The 27,426-nt window shown below is 41.8% G+C and overlaps 1 protein-coding gene across 1 annotated transcript in view; it reads right to left on the reverse strand.

Annotated features, from left to right (window-relative positions):
- Positions 1-27,426, reverse strand: part of v (Tryptophan 2,3-dioxygenase vermilion) — a 136,320-nt gene that overhangs the window by 16,602 nt on the left and 92,292 nt on the right. Inside the window, exons 5-6 of the mRNA XM_067144227.2 lie at positions 21,766-21,903; positions 7,945-8,166 (exon numbers count right to left, since the gene is read on the reverse strand). Coding sequence (XP_067000328.2) covers positions 7,945-8,166; positions 21,766-21,903 — 360 coding nt within the window. The remainder of the gene's footprint in view (positions 1-7,944; positions 8,167-21,765; positions 21,904-27,426) is intronic.

The following is a 27,426-nucleotide window of genomic DNA, read 5'->3' on the forward strand; positions in this document are numbered from 1 at the left end:
CGTCAACAAATGAATGGTTGTCAAAGAATAAATTGCATGCATCTTGTTCCTGAAAACATTTTCAACACGTGTGAGGCGGAAGAAAGTTAATTTTACAAACGAACGCGCCATTTACCGCAGTTCAAGGAACTGGAACATTATGTCAATAAATTCAACGGAATCTTTCACATGTATTGATATGGGTGGGTATCAGTGCAAAATATCTGTTCGTTCGTTGTTTCTGAGAAATATCGATAAATGAAGTGTCATATCTTCGCATTTTCAATACATGTTAACGTCCATAGCTGCAAGCAGCAGGTGTTATTAACACTGATTCCAACAAGATAGTGCTTCGGCACATTTTGCTGTTGTCCGTGACAGACTCGACAAGGCGTTTTCATATCATCACCAAGTCTTCTTCTTCTTTATCTGTTTACCATTAGGGGTCGGTTTTTTCTTCGGACTCAGCGAGGGATCCCACTTCTACCGCCTCAAGGCCAGTGTCCTGGAGCTTCAAACTCTGGGTCGAGGGATACAGCTGGGGAGGATGACTAGTACCTCGCCCAAGCTGCCTCACCTGCTATACTGAACAGGGACCTTGCGGGGGGATGGGAAGATTGGAAGGGATAGACAAGGAAGAGGGAAAGAAGCGGCCGTGGCCTTAAGTTAGGTACCATCCCGTCATTAGTCTGGAGGAGAAGTTGGAAACCACGGAAAACCACTTCCAGAACGGCTGAGGTGGGAATCGAACCCACCTTTACTCAGTTGACCTTACGAGGCTTAGTGTACCCTGTTCCAGCCCTCTTACCACTTTTACAAATTCCGTGGCAGAGCCGGGAAGCGAACCCGAGCCTCCGGGGGTGGCAGCTAATCACACTAACCACTACACTACAGAGGCGGTTTCATCACCACGTCAGGACGAAAAAAGAAGTTTTCAGAGAAACTTCCGATGGTGACTGGCATGAAATAATTTAGCAGAACATTCCTAGGATGGAATTTAATTGCAAGTTAAGTTTCAAGCGTTGTTCGCAACTTCAAAGGGAATAAGAGAGCAGAAGTAAGTCTCTTCTAGGAAAATTTAGTATCAATATAGAAGCATACTTTCGTCTGACTCATTGGCTGAATGGTCAGCGATGAGGCCTTCTGCTCAGAGGGTCACGGGTTCGATTCCCGGGTGAGTCGGGCATTTTAATCCCACCTTATTAATTCTTATGGCTCGGACGCTGGGTGTTTGTATTTGTCCCAACACTTTCTTCTTCATATTCGGACAACACACTGCACTACCAACCACCACAGGAACACGCAATAGTGAATACATCCCTCCATATAGGGTTTGTGTCAGGAAGGGTATATGGCCGTAAAACAAGGCCAAATCCATACGTGTCACATGGTTCGCACCCGCGAGCCCACAAATGTGGGAAAAGCGGTAGAAGGAAAAGATAGAACATACTTTTATTTTATTTACAACTTCATTTCCTAATCGTACAATACCTAGCACGTAGATATTCTGCGTGGGATGTTCTAGTTATTGTTATTATTTAAATACATAACTAGCTTTAATATATTTAATATTTGTAGGGTACATAAGACCGTTCACAATGTAAGCCATACAGCAGGAATATTCAGCCTGGGGAGGCTACAACCCGCTTTACAGCAGTGATAGAACAGTTGACCTAATCATGTAGAGCAATCAATATTGTTTTATGAGCATCCGACTCTCGGTGACTCGCTAACATCTGCAGTGGTTTGTGTACGCTAATGTTTATTTACATGGAAAGTGTAAATGGGCATTTCCACACCTTGTGCTTGTGCTCTTTATTATCGCCAATCAATATTGTTGTGGGTTTTCTTTTTTTTACGTCGCACCGACACAGATAGGTCTTATGGCGACGATGGGATGGGAGAGGGTTAGGAATTGGAAGGAAGTGACCGTGGTCGTAATTAAGGTACAACCCCATCATTTGCCTGATATAAAAATGGAAAACCATCTTCAGGGCTGCCGGCAGTCGGGCTCGAACCCACTATCTGCCGGGTGTAAGCTCACAGTCGCGCGTCTCTTACCGCACGGCCAACTCGCCCAGTCAATATTGTTCAATGTGCATGCGACTCTCGATAACCTCGCTAATATCTGCTGCGGTTCGTGTACGCTAGCGTTTATTTACATGGAAAGTGTAAATGAGCATTTCCACACCTTATGCTTTTTTTGTTATCGCAAGGTCCGACTCGTCTGAATGGTCAGCGTTCTGGCCTTCAGTTCAGAGGGTGCCGGGCTCGATTCCCGGCCGGGTCGGGGATTTTAATCTTCATTGGTTAATTCCAATGACTCGGGGGCTGGGTGTTGGTGCCGTCCCCAACATCCCTGGAATTCACACACCACTCATAAGACTATCCTCCACCACAATAACACGCAGTTACCTACACATGGCAGATGCCTCCCACCCTCATCGGAGGGTCTGCCTTACAAGGGCTGCATCCGGCTAGAAATAGCCACACGAAATTATTATTATTATTATCATCATCATCGCAAGGGCAAACATTCTTCACAAATGCGGAGGAAGATTTGTGTTGTTTACGGTGAAGATGCGGTAACCGATCGGACAGCCAGAAATGGTTTTCTAGGTTTCGATCTGGAATTTGTTCCTTAAAGGACAAACCCCGTACTGGAAGACACATTGTTACAAATGAAGAAAGGCTCTATGAGTTGCTTGAAAGTCACCTAAGGGTGACAGCGGAAGAAATAGCTCATGTGTAATTTGAGGACGTTACGTACTTCGTTGTGATGTTTGGGTGCCACGTGTACTCAGTGAACAGAATTTGGTAAAGCGCGTGTCTATTTGTAACTTCTTACTACGGCGTAATGAACATGATAAATTTTTGAAACGTCTGGTTACGGGTGATAAGAAGTGGATCATCTATGACAACATTGTAAGGAATAAGTAATGGGGAAAAAGGTAAACCTCCACTCACTGTTGCTAAACGAAGTCTCAATTACAGAAAAATACTGCTTTGCATTTATTGGGATTGGTTAGGATTTGCCTATCACTAATCGCTTCCTAATGGTTAGACCGTTAATTTAGTGAGATATTGTTCTCAGCTGGACCATCCGAAAGAAGCCATTGAAGAGAACCTGCCAAAATTAACAAACAGTGAAGTGGAGTTCCATCATGACAACGCGAGACCGCACATGTCTATTGCGGCTCATCAGTATTTGCGGTCTTTTGGTTTAAATGGTAAACGCCGGGCTTCGATGGAGGACTGCAGATGTACCATCGAACAGTTCGCCCAACAAAATCCTGCAACTTTTGGGGAAATTGGCATTTTTAAGCTACCCTGGAAAGGGAAAAGTAATTGATTATAATGAAGAGTACTGTACCAAGCAAAACTTAGGTGATAAAATAGGGCCTATTGCAGATTTTGAGAATTGGAAATAAGTTTGATTACTCCCTGATATAGATGTCAACAAATGCATTTATGTTTCCTTTTACCTGCTTCACTGACAGTGGATTGAAATAAAGTTTACTTTGGTAGATTATTCATGTTTCGCATTGCACCGATGGTGCTGGTCTACTAACCTCTTCCTTCTATGTAGAAAAAAATGTAAACATAAACACAGGTGTCCTTACACTTGAATGGCTAGGAGTTACGTCGGGAACTTGTCAGTCGTTTATGCCGTGAAGTGGGCCTGCATACCTTCCAGGCGTTCAAAAATGGTGATAGGAGCGGAATTTCGTTCCCACCAGATACTAGCTTTCGTACTTTATCTCGTTATTTTATTGCATTTATTGAAGCCTGTTTGAAGGTTAATGACATGGTTATAGCACTGTTCTTCATTCTCAATTTGTGTGGAGACATTTCGACTGGAGCTAAATTGACAAAAAATTATTCAGGATAAGCAAGTTGATCTTCTTCGCGGTAACTCACAATACTATCTGCAACTTTGTAGACTGCCCCATCCTCAGGTAACGCTCGAAGTATGTGATTCTTTACTTCAATTGATTCTTCAGTAGCAACAGTAGGAATCGCTCTTCCTTCAAACAGCTGAGCGTGGACAGTAGTGAAATCAATATTAGCATCTAGTTTTTCAAATGGATCTTGATTCGAGGGTTAGCATTTTGAAGGCATCATAATCGCCGTTGCAATCTTACCTTCTACTCCTATAGGCCATGTCCAAACTTCTCTCTCAGAATTCATATGCGCATTTTCTCGGGCGGGTGTTAGTAAAATGAAATTGTTTGAATGTTTATGTTGCTCAGAACAGCGGGCAATAGTCAGAGAACGTGAGTCTGACATTATTACAGCCAGGTTTTAACGGAAATACATACCGAGTAGGATTACTTCACGGCCGAAACGTTCGAAACGTATGGTTGGATCCTTATCAGGTCTTTCTACTGCTAAGAATGCCTGCAGCTGCGCCTATGGAGCTTCATATCATGTTACTAATTAGGTATACGAGAGGGATTTTTCTTGAGATGTATTTGGCTTTATTTTACATATAGAATTAGTATTCTGATTCAGTGGTATTTTGAAAACATATTGGTCAGTTCTTCCTCTAGATAAATGTGTAGCTGTTACTCCGGTACACTTTACTGGAGTAGCTCGATCTCCTTTTCCTCTGATTGTACTGTATGTAGCAACATGGAGTAAACAGAAAGGATTTTCCTGTACCTGCTGGTCCATCTAAAAAAGGAACACTTCTGTTTTCATGTACGTGTTGGTTTTCATATATTGCATCAAGGACTGCATCAACAACCATTAGTTATTCTTCATTTTCTGTTTGCTGCTAGTGACCCTATCTTGCTATTGTACAGTATCAAATGAGTACGCTGCTAGATTCTACACCAGAAGTTTTACACCTGATAAATTTTCTTCAAATGTAACCCTTAAGATACACGAAATGCATGTATTGAGAATATCTGTGCGTAACAACTCCAGATGCTGTATCTTTATTTTGGTTCCCAAGTTTGAGGATGTTTTTCAGGTTCTCCGAAACCACATATTATTGCAAATCACTTTCGCAAATAACGTGGCATAGTATGTGAGCTGCTTCAAATGAAGTATCATGACAAATTTTATCTCCTTAACAGAAGACCATGGTGTTTACATGATTCTATAAAGGTCTTAGATGACACCCCATTCACTTTCAGCTCCCATCTCCCTCGTGACATTGACAGAAGACTTCTTTCCCCATTCTGGACATTAACTACTAAAATTCTCTCGATTATTCAGTCTTCTTCCCATTCCGCCGTTTCTATTTTATTTTACGTTTATCGTACATATAGTACTGTAGTACGGTATAGGACCGGTGGTCTAGATCAGGGCCTCTCAAACGCCCAAAATCTCACGCATGCAAATTGAGGCACAGGGGTCCTGTGCGCAGTGCATCGGTCCCACACGGCTCGGCTCGGACCAACACTTCGTCTCTGGGCGACTCGGCTAAGCTCGGCTCAACTCGGCTCGGATTTGGAGCGCTACGGAGCAAGTGAGGAAGACGGGGACAGGCGGAGCGAGCGAGACAGGGTGGGGATAGAGAGAGACAGGGCTATTGCTCCAAATCGAGGAATGGGGGTCTGCACTCCGGTCAACCAAGCGAAGTCGTTTTTTGCACCGTGCACAGCACAATGCACTGGTGCATACACCCTGAGAGGCCCTGGTCTAGATGGTAGGCATCTTTAAACAAAAGATCATCAGTAATTTTGCATATCTGTGTTGATACGCGCTTGTTCATAGCTTTTAAATTCAAACCAAGCAATTAGCATCGTGCGTTTTGAAAATACATGCCAAAACCTCGCCAGACGCAATGTGAAGCTTGGTGAGGAGAAAAAAGGAAGACAATTAAGGCAAACAATAGTGGATCCAAGAAGTCGTTGAATTGTTCCATCGCCAACCACGGACGTTATTCGCTCAAGGTATCAGTTATCAAATATACCGCTGGGAAGCTTTCTTGAATCAATAAGCTGACTATAAATAGGCAGAATATTATCCATACATCACTCTTTACTTGCTGTATGTTAACGTATTCCAAACAAACCATTACAGAAACCAATGAAAGTTTCAATTTCTTTCATCTGGGCAAACTTTATATTATGTTTCTACATCATTCCTGTCGTTCATATTATTATTTGAGTATTCCAGCCTTCACTTCTTATTTTCTTTTTCTTCTTCTTCTTCTTCTTAACGATCTCTATGTCAGTCTCCTAGGTATCAAACTTCAGGGCCCTCCTACCGTATCCCCTAGAGTACCTTTCATCTGGAAGTTAGTCATCACACATTTAAGCACTTTACACAAAAGGCTCTCAACTTGGCAACGTGGAATAGTGACCACGGGGTCCCTACCTGGGTCGAAGTTGTTTCCACCTGGTTTCTATCCAATCTCCCTTGGTAAATTATTGTTGTCCTCCGACTCCCGTGGTATTAGAATTGTGATATCCGGAAAGTCTTCAATTTTCAGGCCTTTCTTTCTTTCTTTCTTTCTTTCTTTCTTTCTTTCTTTGAAGTCCACTGAATCTCTTAATGCCAACTCCCAGTTCCTTGGGTGTATGGCCAGCGTAGTAATCTTAGATTCTGAGGATCCTAAGTTCGATATCCGGCCAGGGAGGGGATTTTAGCCACGTCTGGTTAATTCCTCGGGGACTAGGTACTAATGTTGATTTCCGTACACATCTCATAATTTGCATACGGTACAACACACCTGATACTGTAGTTAACCACCAGAATAAAACAACACGTAACTTCCGAATTCATCCATCCACATAGGGATGGCGGCAGGAAAGGCATCCGGCCATAAAAGAAGCCCGAATCACATCTGATGCCGGCAAAAAGTCGTAGAAAAAAGCCAGGAAGCAGAAGAAGAAGAAGTTCTTAACGCACACCACCTCGTAACATCATCATCTGCGATAGCTTAAAGACCAGAGCGAGCAGACTTAAGAAACCACACTGTTCGAATATCCGAGACGTCCTGGTTTCGCACAGTTTCACCACGAACGTTTTCTAGGAAAGTGCAGATTAACTAAATTAACTAAATTCCGCTAAGTCTAAAGGGATTTCACGCTATCGCAGACCTAAATAATTACAGTTATATACAGTGTTCATTTATTTATTTATTTATTTATTTATTTATTTATTTATTTATTTATTTATTTATTTATTTATTTATTTATTTATTTATTTATTTGTGGCTGAGTTAAGGCTCACGGCCCTCTCTTACACTTAACCACATATTATCTAAAATAAACTTCATAAAACAGAATAATGAAATAATATAGCAAAATATAAATCCTAACCTCATTCATTCTTCCATTCATACTGCCATTCATATAAGCGGGTTTTACATTTAATAGGTAATCTCGGCAAGACCGCTTGAAAGAAGCTAAAGAAGGGCAATTCCTGACACTGACTGGAAGGGAATTCCATAGCCTTGCACCAGATACTTGAAAGGAGCGGTTAAATGGTGATGAGCGATGCACAGGAATTGAGAGTGTAGTAGACGATCACGTGTTATGTCCATAAGAGGAGGAGATTAAATTAAACTTTGAGGATAAATACTGGGGTTTAAATTCATTCAACAGACGAAATACGAGAGTTACAATATAAAGCTATCGTAGTTTATCGAGTTTTAACCAGGAGAGAATTTCATAATAGGGGAGATATGAGCTGAAAATTTAATTGAAAATATAAACCTAATGCATGAGTTCAATGCCCTCTGTAATTTTAATGTTTGTTCCATGGTGGCATCTATCATTACAATATCACAATAATTAAGTATGGGAAATATGTGGGTCTGGATAAGTTTAATTTTCATGCTTAGTGGAAGAAGTGATTGGCGAGTTTCGAGAGGGTGAAGTGACGAGTGAATTTTCCTACAGATGCATGTTATGTGCTCACTCCAGTCTAGTCTGTCACTTATGATAATATAAGGGGATGGTGACTTAAATTAAGCAAGAGCACATTTTCACCAACTTACAGTACCTCGGCCGCTTTTCGCTGATCTCGCAGCAACTTCTCCACAGCGCGTCGGTACTTGCCCCAGAAGTTGAATCCGTCAGCCTCCAGGCCTGGAGTACGCTCCAGCCAGCGTTGAACCAGTTCTGACAGAGGTGGCTCCACCTCAGAACGCTCAATGGCCTCAGTGGCAGCCGGATCATTACCGAACACCCTAGAGTACTTCTGGTTGTACTTGACACGCTGCTCCTGAAAGAGAAACATTGTATTTACTAGCTTTACAGACCTGCTGAGTAGAATTTGAATACCTGAATAAACAACTGATTTATCAAAACAACCATCTTTCTTTTTAAATGCGTGCCTGCATCTTGTAATCACTCCTTGCCTTCCCACAAAGGCTATTGACAGAAATTGGGAAGTAAAAACCAAATACCCCGTTGCCTTTGCTCCCAGTAATTAACTTGGTCCTCAGTTTTGGTGTAGGTCGAGTGAAAGTCGGGGCCATGTAACTCTCGCCACTACAGAAGTGGAAAACTCGTCTGTATTCCTTTTCACATTCTGACTCTAAATCGAACCCACATGCTTCCGGATAAACCGAGAAAACCCTTACCGTTTCATCTAGGCAATGAGGACAGCACTGATTTAATAAAGGCCTACTTGTAATTGCTATTGGGTTGCATATATAGTGTCTCAATGTGGTTGTTAAACATCCAGGCTCTTGTACAGTTAATTTTGTTTTTGTTTTTCGAACTGAGCCTTGAAAGACTGCGTGTTAACAACCAATCTCATTTTCAGTGTCTATGTCTTGTTCGTCTGCCGGCTTTAACATCCTGCCAGTATCTCTTGAGCCCGTCGATCAGCGTTTTCTTACGATCCTCTGGTAAAGGGCCTCTCCGTCTTCTGGGTCCTGTCTCCACCATAAAACCCTGATAACTTTTCACCATCCTTCTGAAACTAACCCTGTCAATGATTTTATCCTCCGTAATGCCCTCAGATCTTTCTCACACTCTTGGAACCAACTCAACTTAGATGCCTTTGGTTTTAGAATATTCCGGATTTTCCTTGTGAGTCGGTCATTATTCACACGGAAGATTGCTCATACAACAGCAGTATTCTCTTACTAATTGTTGTTGTTATCGGTTCCATCTTGCTGTATAATTCTTTACTGGATTTCCGTCGAACCTGCCCGTCAACCCATCTGTTGCCTAAGATCTCTCATAGTAGCCTGCGTTCTCTTTTCAGTACTTGATTGACTTTGTCCTTTTCGATTCATGCACTAGGTCTCTGAAGCATATAAGCCTTCTGGTCTAACAACAGTGCCGTAATTTCTTAATTTGACTCCAGAACTCAGCTTCTTCTTCTTATAGATGTTTTTAGTCAATTGGAACGCTCGCTCTAATTCCCGGATGCGGATATCGGTCGCTTCTTGTTCTAGCCCATTCTCGCGGATTACTTCACCAAGGTACTTAAACTTCTTGACTCTTCCAATCTGTCCATGGTCTGTTACATGCATTTTGGACCATCACGGATGTTCGTCATGTATTTCGTCTTCTCAAAGGAGAGTTTTAGTCCTACTTTCTCTGCTGTTTCCTTAAGAAGGTTTATCTTCTTGATTGCTGAACTGATGTTGTTGGTAAATTTGACTAAGTCGTCCGCGAAAGCCAGAGTCAGCACACACTCCTTTGTGTTTGGGGCCTAATTGAAACCTATCTTCATTTCCTTCTTCTTTGTTCAGACAAACGTATTTATCATAATTAAATATAAATGAGAAATATAGTTCTAACATTTCTTAACCTTATAACACTGCGTGACGATTGCCAGAAGTTACAGGAAATACAAGGCAGGACCTTTTCTCTTACTATTCTTCTGAGACACATTGGCCTCAGAATCCTGAGAAGCCTCTGATACAAAATGTTTAACTCCATTCTTAGATAACTCCCGCCAGTTCCTTATTGGCAGCCAACATTATTGTTTTGAAAAATGTGCGCTATTTCTGTGCTAGAGTCGAAATTGAAATTATTTCAGAATCAATGTTTTCCATAGGTAATTAAACTGTATGTATGATAGTGTTGCTATTCAAGTACTAGAGTGTCTAGCTTGCTATGTACTTACAGTAGATAATTTTTAATTTTGTTTATTCTTACGGAAAAATACAATTATATTCAGGTTAATTTTTCAACAATGTAGTAGAATATTTCTGATTATAAAGCTGAACGAACACTAAATCTATAAAAATTTATCCTTTACTGAAAATCAGATTTTATAACACAACGTAATTAGTACGAGTATTACATAATTCTATTCTATTTTTGAGCCTAGGCACTGTCCAGGTGTTATATTGTGATAACAAATGAACGAAATATGTTAGTGTAGAGACTAACAAACTTACTCCTGACTTATTATACACGAAACATATCATGTAACAGCCTTGCTGTCAGCATATTTCCGACGTGCATAACTAAATTCCTTCAGAATGTCTCACGTTAGTGATACAATTATTAATAAATTCAATGATATTTTAAAGTTATTGGATGTACTAAAGCACAAGTTCAAATATTCGGACAAATCGTTAATAATACGACAGGCCGACTATCAGTCATTCTTGTTTATTATTATTATTATTATTATTATTATTATTATTATTATTATTATTATTATTATTATTATTAATCTGTTTATCCTCCAGGTTCGGTTTTTCCCTCGTACTCAGCGAGGGATCCCACCTCTACCGCCTCAAGGGCAGTGTCCTGGAGCTTAAGACTTTGGGTCGAGGATACAACTGGGGAGAATGACCAGTACCTCGCCCAGGTGGCCTCACCTGCTATGCTGAACAGGGGCCTTGTGCATGGATGGGAAGATTGGATGGGATAGGCAAGGAAGAGGGAAGGAAGCGGCCGTGGCCTAAAGTTAGGTACCATCCCGGCATTTGCCTGGAGGAGAAGTGGGAAACCACGGAAAACCACTACCAGGATGGCTGAGGAGGGAATCGAACCCACCTCTACTCAGTTGACCTCCCGAGGCTGAGTGGACCCAGTTCCAGCCCCCGTACCACTTTTCAAATTTCGTGGCAGAGCCGGGAATCGAACCCGGACCTCCGGGGGGTGGCAGCTAATCACGCTAACCACTACACCACAGAGGCGAACTATTATTATTATTATTATTATTATTATTATTATTATTATTATTATTATTATTATTATTATTATTATTATTTCCTTTGTCCGACTCGTTGGCTGAATGGTCAGCGTACTGGCCTTCGGTTCAGAGGGTCCCGGGTTCGATTCCCGGCCGGGTCGGGGATTTTAATCGCTTCTGATTAATTCTTCTGGCTCGGGGACTGGGTGTATATGTCCGTCCCAACACTCTCCTCATCAAATTCAGACAACACACTACACTACCAACCACCACAGAAACACGCAATAGTGCTTACATCCCTCCATAGAGGGTTGGTGTCAGGAAGGGCATCCGGCCGTAAAAACAGGGCCAAATCCACATGTGCGACGCAGTTCGCACCCGCGACCCCACAGGTGTGGGAAAAAGCGGCAGGAAAAGAAGATTATTATTATTTCCTTTATTGGTAGTGACCAAGTGAGGACTCATGGTCCTCTCTTACACTTACCACACTTGTTTAACTCTGTACATATGAGGAAAATATTCACAATCTTATCTTACATTTATTTACTTATCGTATGGCTTTTAGTGTCCGGCGACATGTTCCACTCGACTGGTGCAGGTCTTTCTATTTGACTTCCACAGGCGACCTGCGCGTCAGGGTGTGGGGTGATTATGATAATGTGGTAGGGATAGAGTGAAAATCGGTGTCGGCACGTAGCCTACTCCTGTCCAATAACACCAAGGGGTCTGCTCAAAGCTTTACGTCACCATCCGACACGCGAATTACCATCAACAGCATTTGCCCTCACTCTAAATGAACACTGCGGAGAGGTTTGGAATTTAATCCAGGCTTTTGGCACGCAAACTAGTGATTAGAAATTGTATACCACCACATCTCCTACCCTGCCGTCTAACATTCTGATGACGAAAATTTGTTCAACCAATGGGACTTGAACGGGATAACCATGGTGTCAGACAATAGACTTCCATGCCTCAACGATTATGCCCAACAGGCGGGCTGTTATCTTACAAACTAGAAATAACATGACACAAAATAACAACATAAGCACAATAAATATCCCTAATCTTATCTAGGAGATGCTCACGGCAAAGAATTTAAGCTTTTTATATTTACATTGCTATGGGGGAGAGAGTTCCATATTCTAGCTCCATTCGCAACAAAGGAACGGCTATATACTGCTGACCTGCTGCGAGGGATAGCAAGTGTGCTACCGGAACTGGTGGAAAGAGGTTAGGAAATTCAGTTGCGAAGACAAGTACGAGGTAGTAGGGGATATTCTCGTTTGATACTCGAAAGATTAATACTGCCACGTGGAGGTTTCTATATTGTTGAAATTTCAGGAGGGAAAGTTGACGATAACAAGGGGTAACATAAACATCATGTTATTTTGTGTCATGTTACTTACGCTATGATCATATTAACCCGCATTATCGTCAACTTTCCCTCCTGAATACGAAGATAAATCTAATACAAGAATTCATAGCACGTTGTAATCGGTTCAATTGTTCTCTTGTGGCATCAATTAGTACTACCTCACAGTAGTCCGACTCGTTGGCTGAATGGTCAGCGTACTGACGTTCGGTTCAGAGGGTCCCGGGTTCGATTCCCGGCCGGGTCGGGGATTTTAACCTTCATTGGTTAATTCCAATGGCCCGGGGGCTGGGTGTTTGTGCTGTCCCCAACATCCCTGCAACTCACACACCACACATAACACTATCCTCCACCACAATAACACGCAGTTACCAATACATGGCAGATGCCGCCCACCCTCATCGGAGGGTCTGCCTTACAAGGGCTGCACTCGGCTAGAAATAGCCACACGAAATTATTATTATTACCTCACAGTAGGAAAATATAGGGACGATAAAAGTATTCACATGTTTAGTGGCAGCATATTTTAGTGATATTTTAGTAGGTGGCGGGAAGCGTACACTTTTCTGCAGATATCGATAGTGTGCTCTCTCCAGTTAACACCAAGATTTTTACCGAGTTTTCATGCGGAATGTATGTACCAGATAAATTGAGTGGAGGAATGTTTTCGTTCTTTACCGCACATGTTTTTTCATCTGCTCAACAATAATAGCTTTAGATTTCATGGATTAATAATTAAAATATAGTTTTCACGAGGGTATGCACAAATATTACTTAAGTCAGAGTTCATAGAACCTATTGCTTGATTGATGTCAGAAATTTTGGGGTGATAGTAGATTTTCAGATCGTCAGCATACAAGTGCCCTAGCCGAGTCAACATATCAGTATATGAGTGTATCAGTATTTCAGAGACGTGGTCAAAGTACTGAACCCTGTGGCACTCCTGAATATTTTATTACCCACTCAGATCCCTTAATGTATTAAAACGCATGGTGTATGCAAGATTCGTGTATTTTTAAGAAAGCACAGTATGGCTGGGATCAAACGAGGGACTCCTCATGACTATGAAATTGCTCTAATCACCTTTACAGGTTCTGCACTCTTGGATAAGGTACGTAATGTGAAAGTGAATCGTGATCTCTATAGAAATACAGCACTCTCATTATGGGGCACTAGAGGTTAGTGACAGCGAAATAAATGTCCTTGGTTCGTTTCTAGATGATGTCATGTTCTCAGAGTATAATACACGATCGAGCAAGTTGGCCGTGTGGATAAGGTCACATAGCCGAGAGCTTGCATTCGGCATATGGTGGGCTCGAATGTCACCGTCAGCAGCCCTAAATATGTTTTTCCGTGGTTTCCCATTTTCACACCAGGCAAATTCCGGGACTGTTCATTAATTAAGACTGCGGCCGATTCCTTTCCAGTCCCAAACTTTCCCTATCCTTGAGTCGCCTAAAACTTTCGATGTGCTAGTATGACGTTAAACCATTAGCTAAGAAAAGACAAAAATACGACTTTATATCTTAGAGTGCAGAAGCCAATATGATGTATGTCACCACCGCTTGCACCTTAACTATACCAAATAAAGTCATTGTGCGTTGAGATTAAATAAAAGAAAGTACGCTTACAGGGCCACATCAAACAATGTTCCATTCCTTTCACTGATGCAGGTTTGCACTTCGAGTGTCAATCAATCCGTATACACTCAGAGGACAGCAGTCATGAGCAGAAGATTTTTTTTTAATTATGCACTTCTCGATGCTGTGCACATATTAGTCTATGTCAAACTTTTTCATGTACTTTTTTTCCCCTCGACTTCACATTCAACACTTGCAGTAACTGGACGCTATCTAATGTTCACATCCAAGTGTCACAAAGTTCAAGTTACAGGGAGTGTGAGCTAAGCTTCCATGATTGTGCTGAGAGAACATTTAAATATATCAACAGAAAAGGAAAAATGAAACAAACCATGGACGTCATTCATCCGTATACCTAACGTGCCAGAATAAACAGCCACGAGTCCCTCTGTTGATTAACACCACGTCGCTTCCTTCTACAGTCGAATTAACTTCACATTTTACACGCGCAGTGGAGCTTGTGAAGATAAAAGGGTTCTAGGGGCCGAATTCATAGACAGCACTTTTACATAAGTGCCCCTTATAAGACATATTTCATTTCATATTACCTACTTAAGTGTCCCACTTATTGCTATAAGTGGACCTCCCACACACACACGTAAGTATCTCACTTATGTTGCAGCAAGATGGAGGATAATGCTTTTGTTGAATATGTTGCATTAAAGTTCCTGATAGTAACAACACAATGAGCTGCGAACTGTCCCTGAGGTTGTCCTTACATAATGCCCATTTACCAGAGGCTGGCATCTAACCAATTACTGCAGCGCTACACTAAGGCCCGGTTTCTTCAACGAATGTTAAATGTTAACTCTGCTGTTAAAGAGACTTAACACATAATTTAACAAAATGGTAGTCTCATCAAGAATTGTTAACTCTAAAAAATGGTTAATGCTCGTATTAAATTAACCTGGCACCACCCCTGTGTTAAACCTCTTAACAGCTGCTAAAATTTCAAAGTGGAGGCATGTAGAAGACGTAAGTTTCAAGCTTTACTGCTGTATGAAGACTATTTATAAACTGAAGAAGGCAAATTACGACCCATACTAAGAAATAATGACTTTTCAGAGTTGTCAGAAGAAAGATTTCTAATTACCAAAGCCATAATGAGCAAGGTACTAGAAGATATTGAAAATAGGTTAGAGTTTCCAACAGATTGAAACTTGTCAGTGTCTCCAGTGCAGTAGTTGCTTATAGATTTTACAAGGAGGGGTTAGACCCTGCGTCCAATCGATTTCAACGAGCTTAATGTACCTGTTGAGGGACACTCAACAGTAACTCGTGTATCAGGGTTTAGGTCAATACGCTTTCTTTTTCGAAAAAAAAAAAAGGACAAATGTCATGAGGCAGGATCCGCTTCGGACCACGTAGAGGTGATAGAACACTAAAATGCGAGCATATTTAACTTAAACTTGTCAGGTCTCCACAACCTAATAATGTCCGGAAAAATATGAATCCCCCGATTCTACTGCAACGCGTATATACTTGAAATGTTGCAATCCTGGCCACTGGGGCATAGGCCGAGTGGTCATCGTGCTTGTCTACGAACCGCCACGACGAGAGTTGGAGTCCCGCCATAACCGTACTTGTTTTATACAAATTAAATTATTATTTCAGGGAATGTGAAGGTAAAAATGCGAATAAAAATAATAATAAAATTGCAGTGGAACTCTATTTTCTACCTCAAATAAATAAATAAATAAATAAATAAATATGTATACAGATAAAGAGATCCAGCAGTAACTGTGAGAACATTTAGGCCTATGTTAATTTCAGGTAGAAAATAAAGTGTACTGCAATTTGGGTAATATTTTCGTTCCAATTTTTAAATAACGTTCCCTCAAGTATTAATTTATTTTGCACAACAATTATAGCTGCGACCAGACTCGAACTCACGTCTACGAGGTTCGCAGACAAGTACGATGACCACTACGCCACCACTCGGTTTGACTGTGATGTAACTTCCAAGTATGCTCTGCACTGGAATCGGGGATTCATGAATTTTTCAGAAGTTATTAGGTTGCGGACCTGACATGTTTAAGTAAAATTTGTTCGCCTTTTTGTGTTCTATCACCTCCACTTTGTCCGAAGCGGATTCTGTATAATGACATCTGACCTCATTCTTTTCGAAAACGAAAGCGTATTGACTTGAAGCGTTATACACGAGTTACTGTTAAAAACACAGAATCCGAACGCGTCTCTTCATAGTGCATTATGGAACAACTGGCCTAAGGAAACATTTGTTTTCCAAAAGAAAAACTGGAGCTAGCAGTAATTAAATCTGTGATGGAGTTCAAATGCCGCCTCCGTGGTGTAGTGGTTAGTGTGATTAGCTGCCACCCCCGGAGGTCCGGGTTCGATTCCAGGCTCTGCCACGAAATTTGAAAAGTCGTACGAGGGCTGGAACGGGGTCCACTCAGCATCGGGAGGTCAACTGAGTAGAGGTTGGTTCGATTCCCACCTCAGCCATGCTGGAAGTGGTTTTCCGTGGTTTCCCACTTCTCTTCCAGGCAAATGCCGGGATGGTGCCTAACTTAAGGCCACGGCCGCTTCCTTCCCTCTTCCTTGTCTATCCCTTCCAATCTTCCCATCCCTCCACAAGGCCCCTGTTCAGCATAGCAGGTGAGGCCGCCTGATAATCCTCCCCAGTTGTATCCCCCGACCCAGAGTCTGAAGCTCCAGGACACTGCCCTTGAGGTGGTAGAGGTAGGATCCCTCGCTGAGTCCGAGGGAAAAACCGACCCTGGAGGGTAAACAGATTAAGAAGAAGAAGAAGAAGTTAAAGTTCGGAGGCGATTGGTTGAAAACGTAGAAGTTCGGAATTTCAGTGAAACCTCCCCACTTATACTCCATTCCTGTAGATGATGGCCGTTCCTCTCGCATCTTCCCCTGTGTTAACAACGTAACTGTGTTGTGACGTTCTTAATGCTTACTTATTGTAAGAATACGACGTCTAGGTCATAATCCCGTATTGATTTTCTTAGAAGCACCTGTTTACATTAGTATGATTATTTAGGGACTTCGATGAGATCTCCCTAAAACTGTCTGATTTCTGTGTGCAGTGTTGTAGAGTTATTCATATCCGGGTTCTTATTTCTTCCGTTTGTATCGATTATCATCTGTGTAGGGCTCTGTCTGGCTATCTGGAATGTTTATTAGGCGTAGCTGTTGTGATTGTGACGTTGCCTTGGGCTGCTGTTGCTCAGTTAAGCTTATTATGTCAGAAGTGCCTTGGATCTGTTTATCTGTCTCTCGCAGCGTAAGTTCATCAGCTGTTGGTAACAGAATGAAGACTTTCAATCTCAGGTCTCTGAGTTGATGACGTTCAAATCTGGTTTTGCGTTGATGTTAGCTGACTTCTGTGTACGAGTGTACGCTGCATAGGTCGTTTACCTGTTGACAAGGTTGCCCAAGTTGGTGTGTCACGGTTCTCTTTTCTTTTCTTACAAGTTGCTTTACGTCGTATCGACACAGATAGGTCACAGGAAAGGACTAGAAGTGGGAAGGAAGTGACCGTGGCTTTAATTAAGGCACAGCTCCAGCATATGCCTGGTGTTAAAATGGGAAACCACGGAAAACCATCTTCAGGGCTGCCGACAGTGCGATTCGAACTCACTGTCTCCCGAATACTGGATAGTGACCGCACTTCAGCGATTGCAGTTATCAAGATCGGTTCACGGTTCTCTGGAATCTGAACTGGTTGTTTACACTTGGACAACTGATTCTATGTCCTATTTCGTCACAAAATAAGCATGTTGTAGACTGGTTACCTTAGCTAACTAACGCCTTATAACCAATAATACCTGAATAAGAGGGGATATGTGTCTTGAACATAATTTTAACTGCCCTTAACCCGTTACTCACTTTGTACTCCAAGTTTCATCAAATACTGATAATACGGTCCCATACTTGTTAAACATTCCTGCAATAATCGTATTTAGTATTTTTGTTGGAAAGTTAAGTACCCGTACTAATCGAGTTCCAAATCCTGCAGAATCGTAATCTTATCTACGATAACTACTGCCGTGAAAGAAAGCTTGGTCACCTGAAAACTATGAAAGTGTTTTGTTCAATCTTTCTTGATTCTTCATCTCAATGTATACTTGTCTCGATATTCTGTTCAAGTGTATCATTTAGCCGGCACTTTCAAGTTTTAGAGTATCGTAGATCTAGTCATGAACTGCATATGGGGCTGGTCTGGGAGTGCCGTGGTCAGTGAAGTTTATCATGTTTTTTGTTAAGTTCAATTAATTTAATTTACCCTAAATATCGACTACTAGTGAAAACCTGAACTAAATGTCGGTCGCTGGCTGCATAGTGACCATCAAGTGTCTTGGAGGATACAAACTGTATGACAGTGCTGATCATTTCTAAATAATGACGTTTCTTAATTTTCAGTCATTGTTTATGCTTGTGGTCAGGCGACCCTTGACGTTGGTATAGGAAAATGATGATATATAAAGAGCCTTGAGAACATAAAGCCGTAAATCTGACCCAAGCCTAACTGGCTTCTGCCCACAATTAGTGGAAGGAAGGAACGAAGGTCAGCACGTCGGCAGTTGTCTGTCGCAAGAGAAAATCCCTGGGTTCTGGTGCCAGGTGTCAGGCCTATTGTATTATGTTAACAGATCTATCCGTTTCAATACCTTGGGTGTAATATACTGTAGTTAAATATTTACAATATCCGCGGATAACCATTTTGCGGATGCGGATATTATTTTGTATACCCGCGCAGGGCTCTAACCAACACCTCCTCTGCGCTCGTCGCTAACGATCGTCCTCGCCCTGCGGCTAGAGCACGAGTGTGACAGGCGAGCCGCTGCTAGTGTACGTCACTCGACGACTGACGGCTCACTCCTCACTTGAACTTAGTGTAATAACGGGGTATAATAGCGGATGACCGAAGGATGGAGGCATTCCACGTATTTTCAAAGTTGTGTAGATCAGTGTTGCCAACTTAGCGGACTTTTCGCTAAATTTGGCGGAATTAGGACACTGTCGGTGGAGAAATATATCATTTAGCGGACAGCGGATTTTTTGGCGGAATTCTAGATTTATTATAGCGGAATTTAGTGTTTTATCCATTTTACGTTTTTTTTTTAATTTGTACTCCAGTCTGTCTTCCAGCTATTCCGTATTTCTTGCAAGGTTCTAGCACTCACATGAGGAAAACATGTTATTTGTATTTGATGCTATGAGATCATGGTATCATAAATCTGTAATGCGTGGGGAAAGGGTACTTATCTCTTAGTTGACGAATGACAACAGGTAATGAAACTGTGAGAGAGTAGCATTTATATTTATGCTTTAAAGGAAGACCGTTTAATGAACTGGCCTTTCTGTGTGTGGCCGTTGAGGTAGGGGATTCACCTAGTTTGCACCCGGCAGTAAAACGCCTACAAGTTTTAGCTCGCCGACTCACAGGCAGGGTGTTAATCCCAATGAAACTCACAGATCAGGTGAGTGCAGACATTTACTGTATTATTATTATTATTATTATTATTATTATTATTATTATTATTATTATCTGAGATCGGATTTCTTGGCGGAATTTTAGCGGATTTTCAGTAGTATTTAGCGTATCTTGAAAATATAAGTTGGCAACACTGGTGTAGATGTTCAATACTCCGCAATCCACGGTGTCACGTGTAAACTGAGTGTATTTACCGTCCACCATGGTGTCTACCACGGCTAATGAAAGATCGTGACTAGAGGCGCCTTATGGCAACCGATGAACCGCCCTGGCGCAAATGACATCAGACCATTGCCGGAGCTGTCAGCCACTGATGTGGCCAGACGATAAGGCGTTCAGTAGCACTTTGACTTATTCGATTCTTAGTGGTGTAATGTAGCATCCTTGGAGAAATTTTATTTTTAAATTATAATTAGAGTAGAATTTACGGATCGTTATCATTTCCGGCTGCATGGCTAAAAGGTTAGAGCGCTGGTCTTCGGTGCAAGGTGTCCCGGCCAGGCAGGGCATTTTAACCTTCGTTGGTTAATTTCTCTGGCTGGGCGACTGAATATGTTTCATCTTCACCATCAGAATTCATCATAGGTGGATCCCCCTCCTTACAGGTTGCATACAGGCGTCGGTTCGAAAGACTTGCACCAGCCCTCTCCGGAAGCCATACGCCATCATCTCTGTATCTGTTATTGAGCCAGATGATCAACATTCTTTCTCCATCACCTCATCGGAGTCCTGCTTCTCTTTTTCCTTTGGTTTAGTAGCGAAGTATGCATTTGCTCTAGTTTTCTCTAGCCTCAGTCCTTTCAGTATAGATTTTTCCAGCTTTTCTATTAATTGTCGATGTATGCAATTATATAGACCTGACTTAATTGTATTTAATTTCTTTTGCTCTCTCATTTCTCTTCAGGCGACGGACTTCATTTCACATGTTGCTATTTCAGAGATTTGCTTAGAGCTCTTACCACACTGCCATGGTTGTCAGAGTAATTTATAGACACAAGTGAATTTATATAAAGAAATAAATGTGTAACTGGATTAAAGCCACTATATATATTTATTTAATAAATCCGAGCTTTCTGCCTACTTGCATTGGCCTTCATCAGGGTATGTGAAGTTCTGCCTACGACAGTGATCAAAGAAATCCTTCGAAGGAATGTGTAAGTCATGACCGTACTATCGACGGCTTGCCCCACCAGTAACTGGACTGCTTCGAAGAAGGGATGTAAGGGATGTAAGAACAAATGACCCAACCGAGTGCCCCGGTTAACGCCACGTAACAGAATACAGTGCCTCATCTGAATTCTTGACGTCGTTACGTTGACCATAAAATACTACGCACCGAGCTCGATAGCTGCAGTCGCTTAAATGCGGCCAATATCCAGTATTCGGGAGATAGTAGGTTCGAACCCCACTGTCGGCAGCCCTGAAAATGGTTTTCCGTGGTTTCCCATTTTCACACCAGGCAAATGCTGGGGCTGTACCTTAATTAAGGCCACGGCCGCTTCCTTCCATCTCCTAGGCCTTTCCTATCCCATCGTCGCCATAAGACCTATCTGTGTCGGTGCGACGTAAAGCCCCTAGCAAAAAAAGTATATATGAGTCCCATTTTCAGTTGTTTCGATCTGATGGTTGGCTTCGAGTACGACTCAGACTACAAGAGATCATGGATCCCAGTTATCAACAAGACATCGCGCAAGTTGATTGGTTAGTGGTTCCGTTATATATCTGGATTGAGTCCACTGATATGTCTTAGCCGGCCATTGAGTGCTCACCGCTATGTTCAGCTGCTTTGTGACCATTTTCATCACTTCATGGTCTTCATATTTTTCTGATAATTGGCTATTCAAGCATGATGATGCGCCCACGAGTAGGACAATCATTATATAGGAGTGGTTTACTGAGCAGTCTACAGAGTTCCAAACACTGTCTTGTGTCCTATTATCGCCCGATAAAGAACGTCATGGAGAGATCTGTTCGTTCCCACGATCCGTCACCTACGAATACCAGGGAGTAATGGAAAACTAGTGAAACTGCATAGCTCAATATCACTCCATAAGACTTCCACACACTGTTTCAATTGCTGACACGCCAAGCTGATGCACTTCGCCGAGCCGGACAACACCCTACGTGGTATAAGGAATCTATTCTATGACTTCTGTCCCCTGAGTGTAATTCTACCTTTCAAGTATTTCGTCCTAAAAGATTTACAGGGTGATAATGAAGAAAAGTCATACCTGTTTCATTCCTAACTTGTTCTCCAATAACCGAAACTGCAAACTCTGGAAGCCTGATGCTGGAGATAAGTAGTTCCTAAAGTCCATGAAATCCAAAGGAGTCATCGTTTCCAGGATCATCACCTGATCCACGAGCAACTATAACAGAAAGCAAGCAAACACAACTGAAATGAAATAAATTCAAAAAGTATTCATTTCCATACCAGTAGAGTATATCAGTCACGGTATAGACAACAACACATTATCAAGGAAAATTAAATACATATACAATCAACATGTCTTCAGTGTAAGAACAGGTGATCCAACCGAGTGCACCGGTTAACACCACGTAACAGAATACAGTGCCTCGTCTGAATTCAGTTTGTATAGATAAATTATTGCTATGCAAGTATGACTTAATACAAGCACGTCATATGAAATTGAAATCTAGGGCGGGACAGCGAACAGTCATATGTAGAGATTATTTAAAGCACACAGTTAAGTTGTTGGATATCAGTTCAGATTGAAAAGCAGAGAATAGGATTTCAGGAAAGTATACCTTTAACAGCCGGCCCTGTGTAGAGGTAGCGTGCCTGCCTCTTAACCGGAGGCCCCGGGTTCAGTTCCCGGCCAGGTCAGTATTCTCAGCTAAATATTATTTCAGAGTTGACTTAATATTCGTAACTGTCTGTCAATAGAATCAATTTAAAAGAATGATACTTGTATAAGGATCATGTGTTGATTATACCCGTGAACACTATTGTTTGTTGCTGTATTTAGGTAGGCTTAACTGACTTTAGAAATATACATTGTATAAGTTGTTAAAGGTATAACCCACCCCGCATGGCACTACAGCCCTGAAGGGTCTTGGCCTAAAAAGCGACCGCTGCTCAGCTCGAAGGCCTGCAAATTACGAGGTGTCGTGTGGTCAGCACGAAGAATCCCCTCGACCGTTATTCTTGGCTTTCTAGACCGGGCCGCTATCTCACCGTCAGATAGCTCATCAATTCTAATCACGTAGGCTAAGTGGACCACGAACCAGCCCTCAGATCCAGGTAAACATCCCTGACCTGGCCGAGAATTGAACCCGGGGCCTCTGGGTAAGAGGCAGGCACGCTACCCCTACACCACAGGGCCGGCTGTTAAAGGTATACTTTCCTTAAATCCTTTTTTCTCGTTTTCAATCTGAACTGATATCCAACAAAACTATGCTCTTTAAATAGTCTTTACATATGACTGTTCGCTGTCCCGCCCTAGACTTCAATTTCATATGACGTGCCTGTATTAAGTCATACTTGCATAGCAATAATTTATCTATACAAACTGTGATGCCTTTCAACGTCAAGTTCAAACATTTCTTTAAATTATATTTTAATTATTATCTTCGTTGATGAATAATATCCATAATATAAGTTCGATTTCAGAGTAAGTTCCAGTCTCTAGAAGTGTACAGGCATCGGCTAAATAAAGTGAAGAATCATGGAGACTAGGAAATTTATTCTTCACCTCGCAAATCTAATATCGTTGTGTTACAGAAAGAACACTAACCGTTGGACGGGCGAACAGAAAAGATAAAAGAGGGGGGCGTGGTAATGTAGGCTAATAATTATTGGAAGGCGAACGGACTTGTCAGCCATGAAGCCACCGCGAAGAGGGCTAGTGGATCCAGGATGCCGTGAAGCTTTGTGATTTGGATTGTAAGCAAACACCTTTAGCCCAGTTTTAGATGACGTAAATTAATGGATAGGGAATGGACATACAGCTTACGTAAAAATAACAAGATGTCCATTCCACAACGTGGCGAAGTCCATCCCACAGACATACCAGATAATACTATTCAACGTTAAAGCGTTGTACTGAGGACAATTTCTCCAACGTTTCCAGTTGGATTGAAACTTTTAATCCGATTGGTTTTTATCAAAGATTACTCTGTCGAACAGCAGTGAAGTTCTTCAAATATCTTCAGAGAGCTGTTAGTATGTTCTAAAGAGAATGTGAAAAGTGAATGCTTTCCTTGCAAATCTTATCGCTGGAAGTTTCTCAATCTGTGATTATGTTAATGATAATAATAATAATACATATAATCAGTGTCTTTGTTCTAAGAGAAACATCTATGTCTGGGATGAAACTATAGTGTGAAGTGATTGTCACGTGGCGTATGGAGTACTTGTCTGCATTTCATTGTGAGTTCTAACGCCAACAACACATTCTGCCTCACTGTAGGAACGTACTAATCAACTTTTCTCTTTTGCTAGTTGCTTTACGTAGCACCGACACAGATAGGTTTTATGGCGACGATGGGACAGGAAAGGGCTAGGAGTGGGAAGGAAGCGGCCGTGGCCTTAATTAAGGTACAGCCCCAGCATTTGTCTTGTGTAAATGGGAAACCACGGAAAACCATTTTCAGGGCTGCCGACAGTGGGGTTCGAACCTACTATCTCCCGAATACTGGATACTGGCCGCACTTAAGCGATTGCAGTTATCGAGCTCGGTCTAATCAACTTTCATCACGGCCAGTATCCGACTCCGTGGCTAAATGGTTAGCGTGCTGGCCTTTGGCCATAGGAGTCCCGGGTTCGATTCCCGGCGGGGTCGGGAATTGTAACCATAATTGGTTAATTTCGCTGACACAGGAGCTGGGTGTATGTGTCGTCTTCATCATCATTTCATCCTCATCACGGCGCGCAGGTCGCCTACGGGAGTCAATTCAAAAGACCTGCATCTGGTGAGCCTAACTTGTCCTCGGACACTCCTGGCACTAAAAGCCATACGCCATTCTTTTTTAGGCCAGTCAAGCTGTGACACCGCCGTTTCGTAATAAGACGCGAAAAGGATCCAGATTATATATAACACTGTGTGTGTTGTTGACGGTAGAACATGTAATGAAATACTTTACGCGCTACGTGATGGTCGTTCACGTTTCAAAGTTGTGAATGCAACCTCGTCATTCCCAATTTCGGGAGAGGCCTATTTTTGGACTCGATACTGAGAACTGATGGTAGAAATAGTTCATTGGTTAACAGTTGTGCAGATCGACTTTCCAATACAAATACGAAGGTTGAATAGACACGGAATGTCCTAGTTCCTCACCTACCCTAAACTTCGTGAAATGGTTCTGGCGAAGTCCCACGTCAGTCGATTATGAGTTTGTACATGATATCCTCAAGTAAGAGAAATTTCATCTGCACAAACTTCGAGCACCGTCCATCTGAAGATGAACCCAACCGCTGAATGCAAATGTGTCAGTGTCTTCCCATTAGTAGATGGAGATGTTAAGTCTCTCACGAATACTCTTCACCGAAATGTATACGGAAAACTAAAGAAGCAGAATTTCGGATGATGGTCGTTTACTATCCTGCGTTGGACTCTGAGAACGAAAAGCAAGGAGCACAGACTTATGATATTGTGAAGAATCTGGAACGGACACGTCATCAGACCATCTTTATTTCACAGAACGGCAGCAGGAGAAATGTGTCAGACGATGTTGGGAGATCAGCTTATGCCTAAGGTGGATCTGCTATGTGAAAGACCAGAATGCTTCACATTCCAATTTCCAACATCTTGCTCGACAACAACTTCTAGATCGGCTGATTGAACACATAGGGCCTCCAGGCCGCCCGACCTACAGTGCCATGCATTTCCTTATCTTAAATACTAGGTAGACTAAGTAGAAACAGGCCTGTGGTATGGTGATAGCGCGCCTGCCTTTAACTCAGAGGACATGGATTCTATTCCCGGTCAGACTAGGGATTTTAATTCTGGACTGAGTGGTGGAAAGGTGTTCACGGAGCCTCAGGAGACCAACTGAGAAGCTGCCTTATGTGAGAATCAGCGTACCCGGTCAAGAAAGTCCGGCAATTTGCTTGTGAATGTCGCACGTTGACCACGTGCTACTCAGATGTCTGCAGATTTCGCTACGATTCTTCTATACTAAGTAGAGACTCGTGACCTGCCTTATCTACAAACACGGATCGAGGATCCAACCGTACCAAGCTGGAAATAACATGGAATTCCGGCTCCAAACGTGACTAAAAGTCGCACGAAGTAATAATGGAATATTCGAGGCTTAGAACAGTTATAATGAAATGTAAATGCAAGGTTTATCTTCAAAATATTAACACCTGTGAACGCTTGCTTCGGGACAATTATGAATCTTCCCCAATGTAAATACTCGAAAGCTGACAAGCTATATGTCCTTCAATTCCTAGATATTCCTCTTAATGAGAAAAATGTATCGGTATCTGACGACTTTCGATGAATGAGCTTAATCAGAGGTCAATATAGGGGCCAAAGAGTAGAAACTAATTAAAATAATCTCAAGGACACTTCGTGGATGACTGGCAGGGGATGCCATTCGTCTTCTGAATAGACTGACCGGATTAAAATGTCCTTCAGTATATCAACAGCAAGAACAGTTCCAGGACGATCACCAAATAACATCCCATGTCGCAATCCAGGATGTGAAGAACTGGAGAATCTTGGACTCTAAAGGGAGATTTATCGATAAATACACCGCAACTTAAAATGCACTCTTTCCTGAAAGCTCCTCTGCGGGAAGAAAAATGGGAAACAGCAACGTGTGACAAATTTGAATGCAGCATATACTTTTCTCGCAATATTATACAGTACCATTAGGACTAATGCGGTTCATAGACTATACTCAAGTTAGATACACCGAGAAAACCGTGAAAAATACACTTCACACAACAAGGGAACACACCCAGATGGCTGTGGTTCGAATGTTTGTAAATAAAGTCATATTGTCAAAATTGAACGTTACGTCTCACCATCAGCGGTCTAGAATCCACTTTGAGCTCTAATTTCCGTATATCACGTAAAGTTCCAAGCTTTCTAGCTTATTTACTGAAGGAATAGCTGCTAATGTACTTCCGTGATTTCGTGAATTTGTCTAGACTCTGCGCCTGAGCATTGCGACATTCTTCTCATCTTCTGCTGACCTGTCTAGGTCATTGTCCGTTTGTTCTCAAGTTAGCACGTACAACCCCACTTGTAGTCAGTGGCCTGTTCTCTATTAGCCTTGGCCAGTGGTACTTGAGAGAGTAAAACATTTAGAATACTGTTGACGAAATTATTTATCAATATCATCACACAGCTAATTGTGGCACTACCATAAGGACGCAGTTTACCCGAAATCTTGCGACAGTAATTAGAACTAGAAACATTCCCTTAGACTGTCCAAATGGCTGCTATGGAAGCAAGCACTTAAATATTTCAATAACACTAGTCAACAGCCATTTTGCATCTGGGATGTGATACATCAACTAGTATGTATTTTGGTATGTAGAATCCGAATATACCTTTCAAAATGTTATAGCACGTACCATTTTTTAGTTTTTAAAGGTATTTTATTTTTCGTATTCAGTATTTCTCTTTTTGCTGTTCTTCTGTTTTCATATTTAATTGTTTGTTTTTGATTTGCAGAGGAGATCTAGAAGATCTACAAATCATCAGTAAATGGTTGGTGTGGTAATCCAGTGGTGTGAAAGAGATCCCCAGTGAGTGTTTCCTGTGAAAGATAGTGCAAACTTTTCGTGTTTAAAACTTACACTAAGAAAAATGGCAACTAGTAAATCTCGTTGCTGGCTAAACCACCCCGACAACTTTTGTTATGTGTGTGGGAAATTCACTCCAAAAGCCCAAAGAAAACCAACCACTGATTTG

The sequence above is a fragment of the Anabrus simplex genome, chromosome 3, assembly GCF_040414725.1.
Source record: "Anabrus simplex isolate iqAnaSimp1 chromosome 3, ASM4041472v1, whole genome shotgun sequence".
In the NCBI taxonomy this organism is placed as follows: domain Eukaryota; kingdom Metazoa; phylum Arthropoda; class Insecta; order Orthoptera; family Tettigoniidae; genus Anabrus; species Anabrus simplex.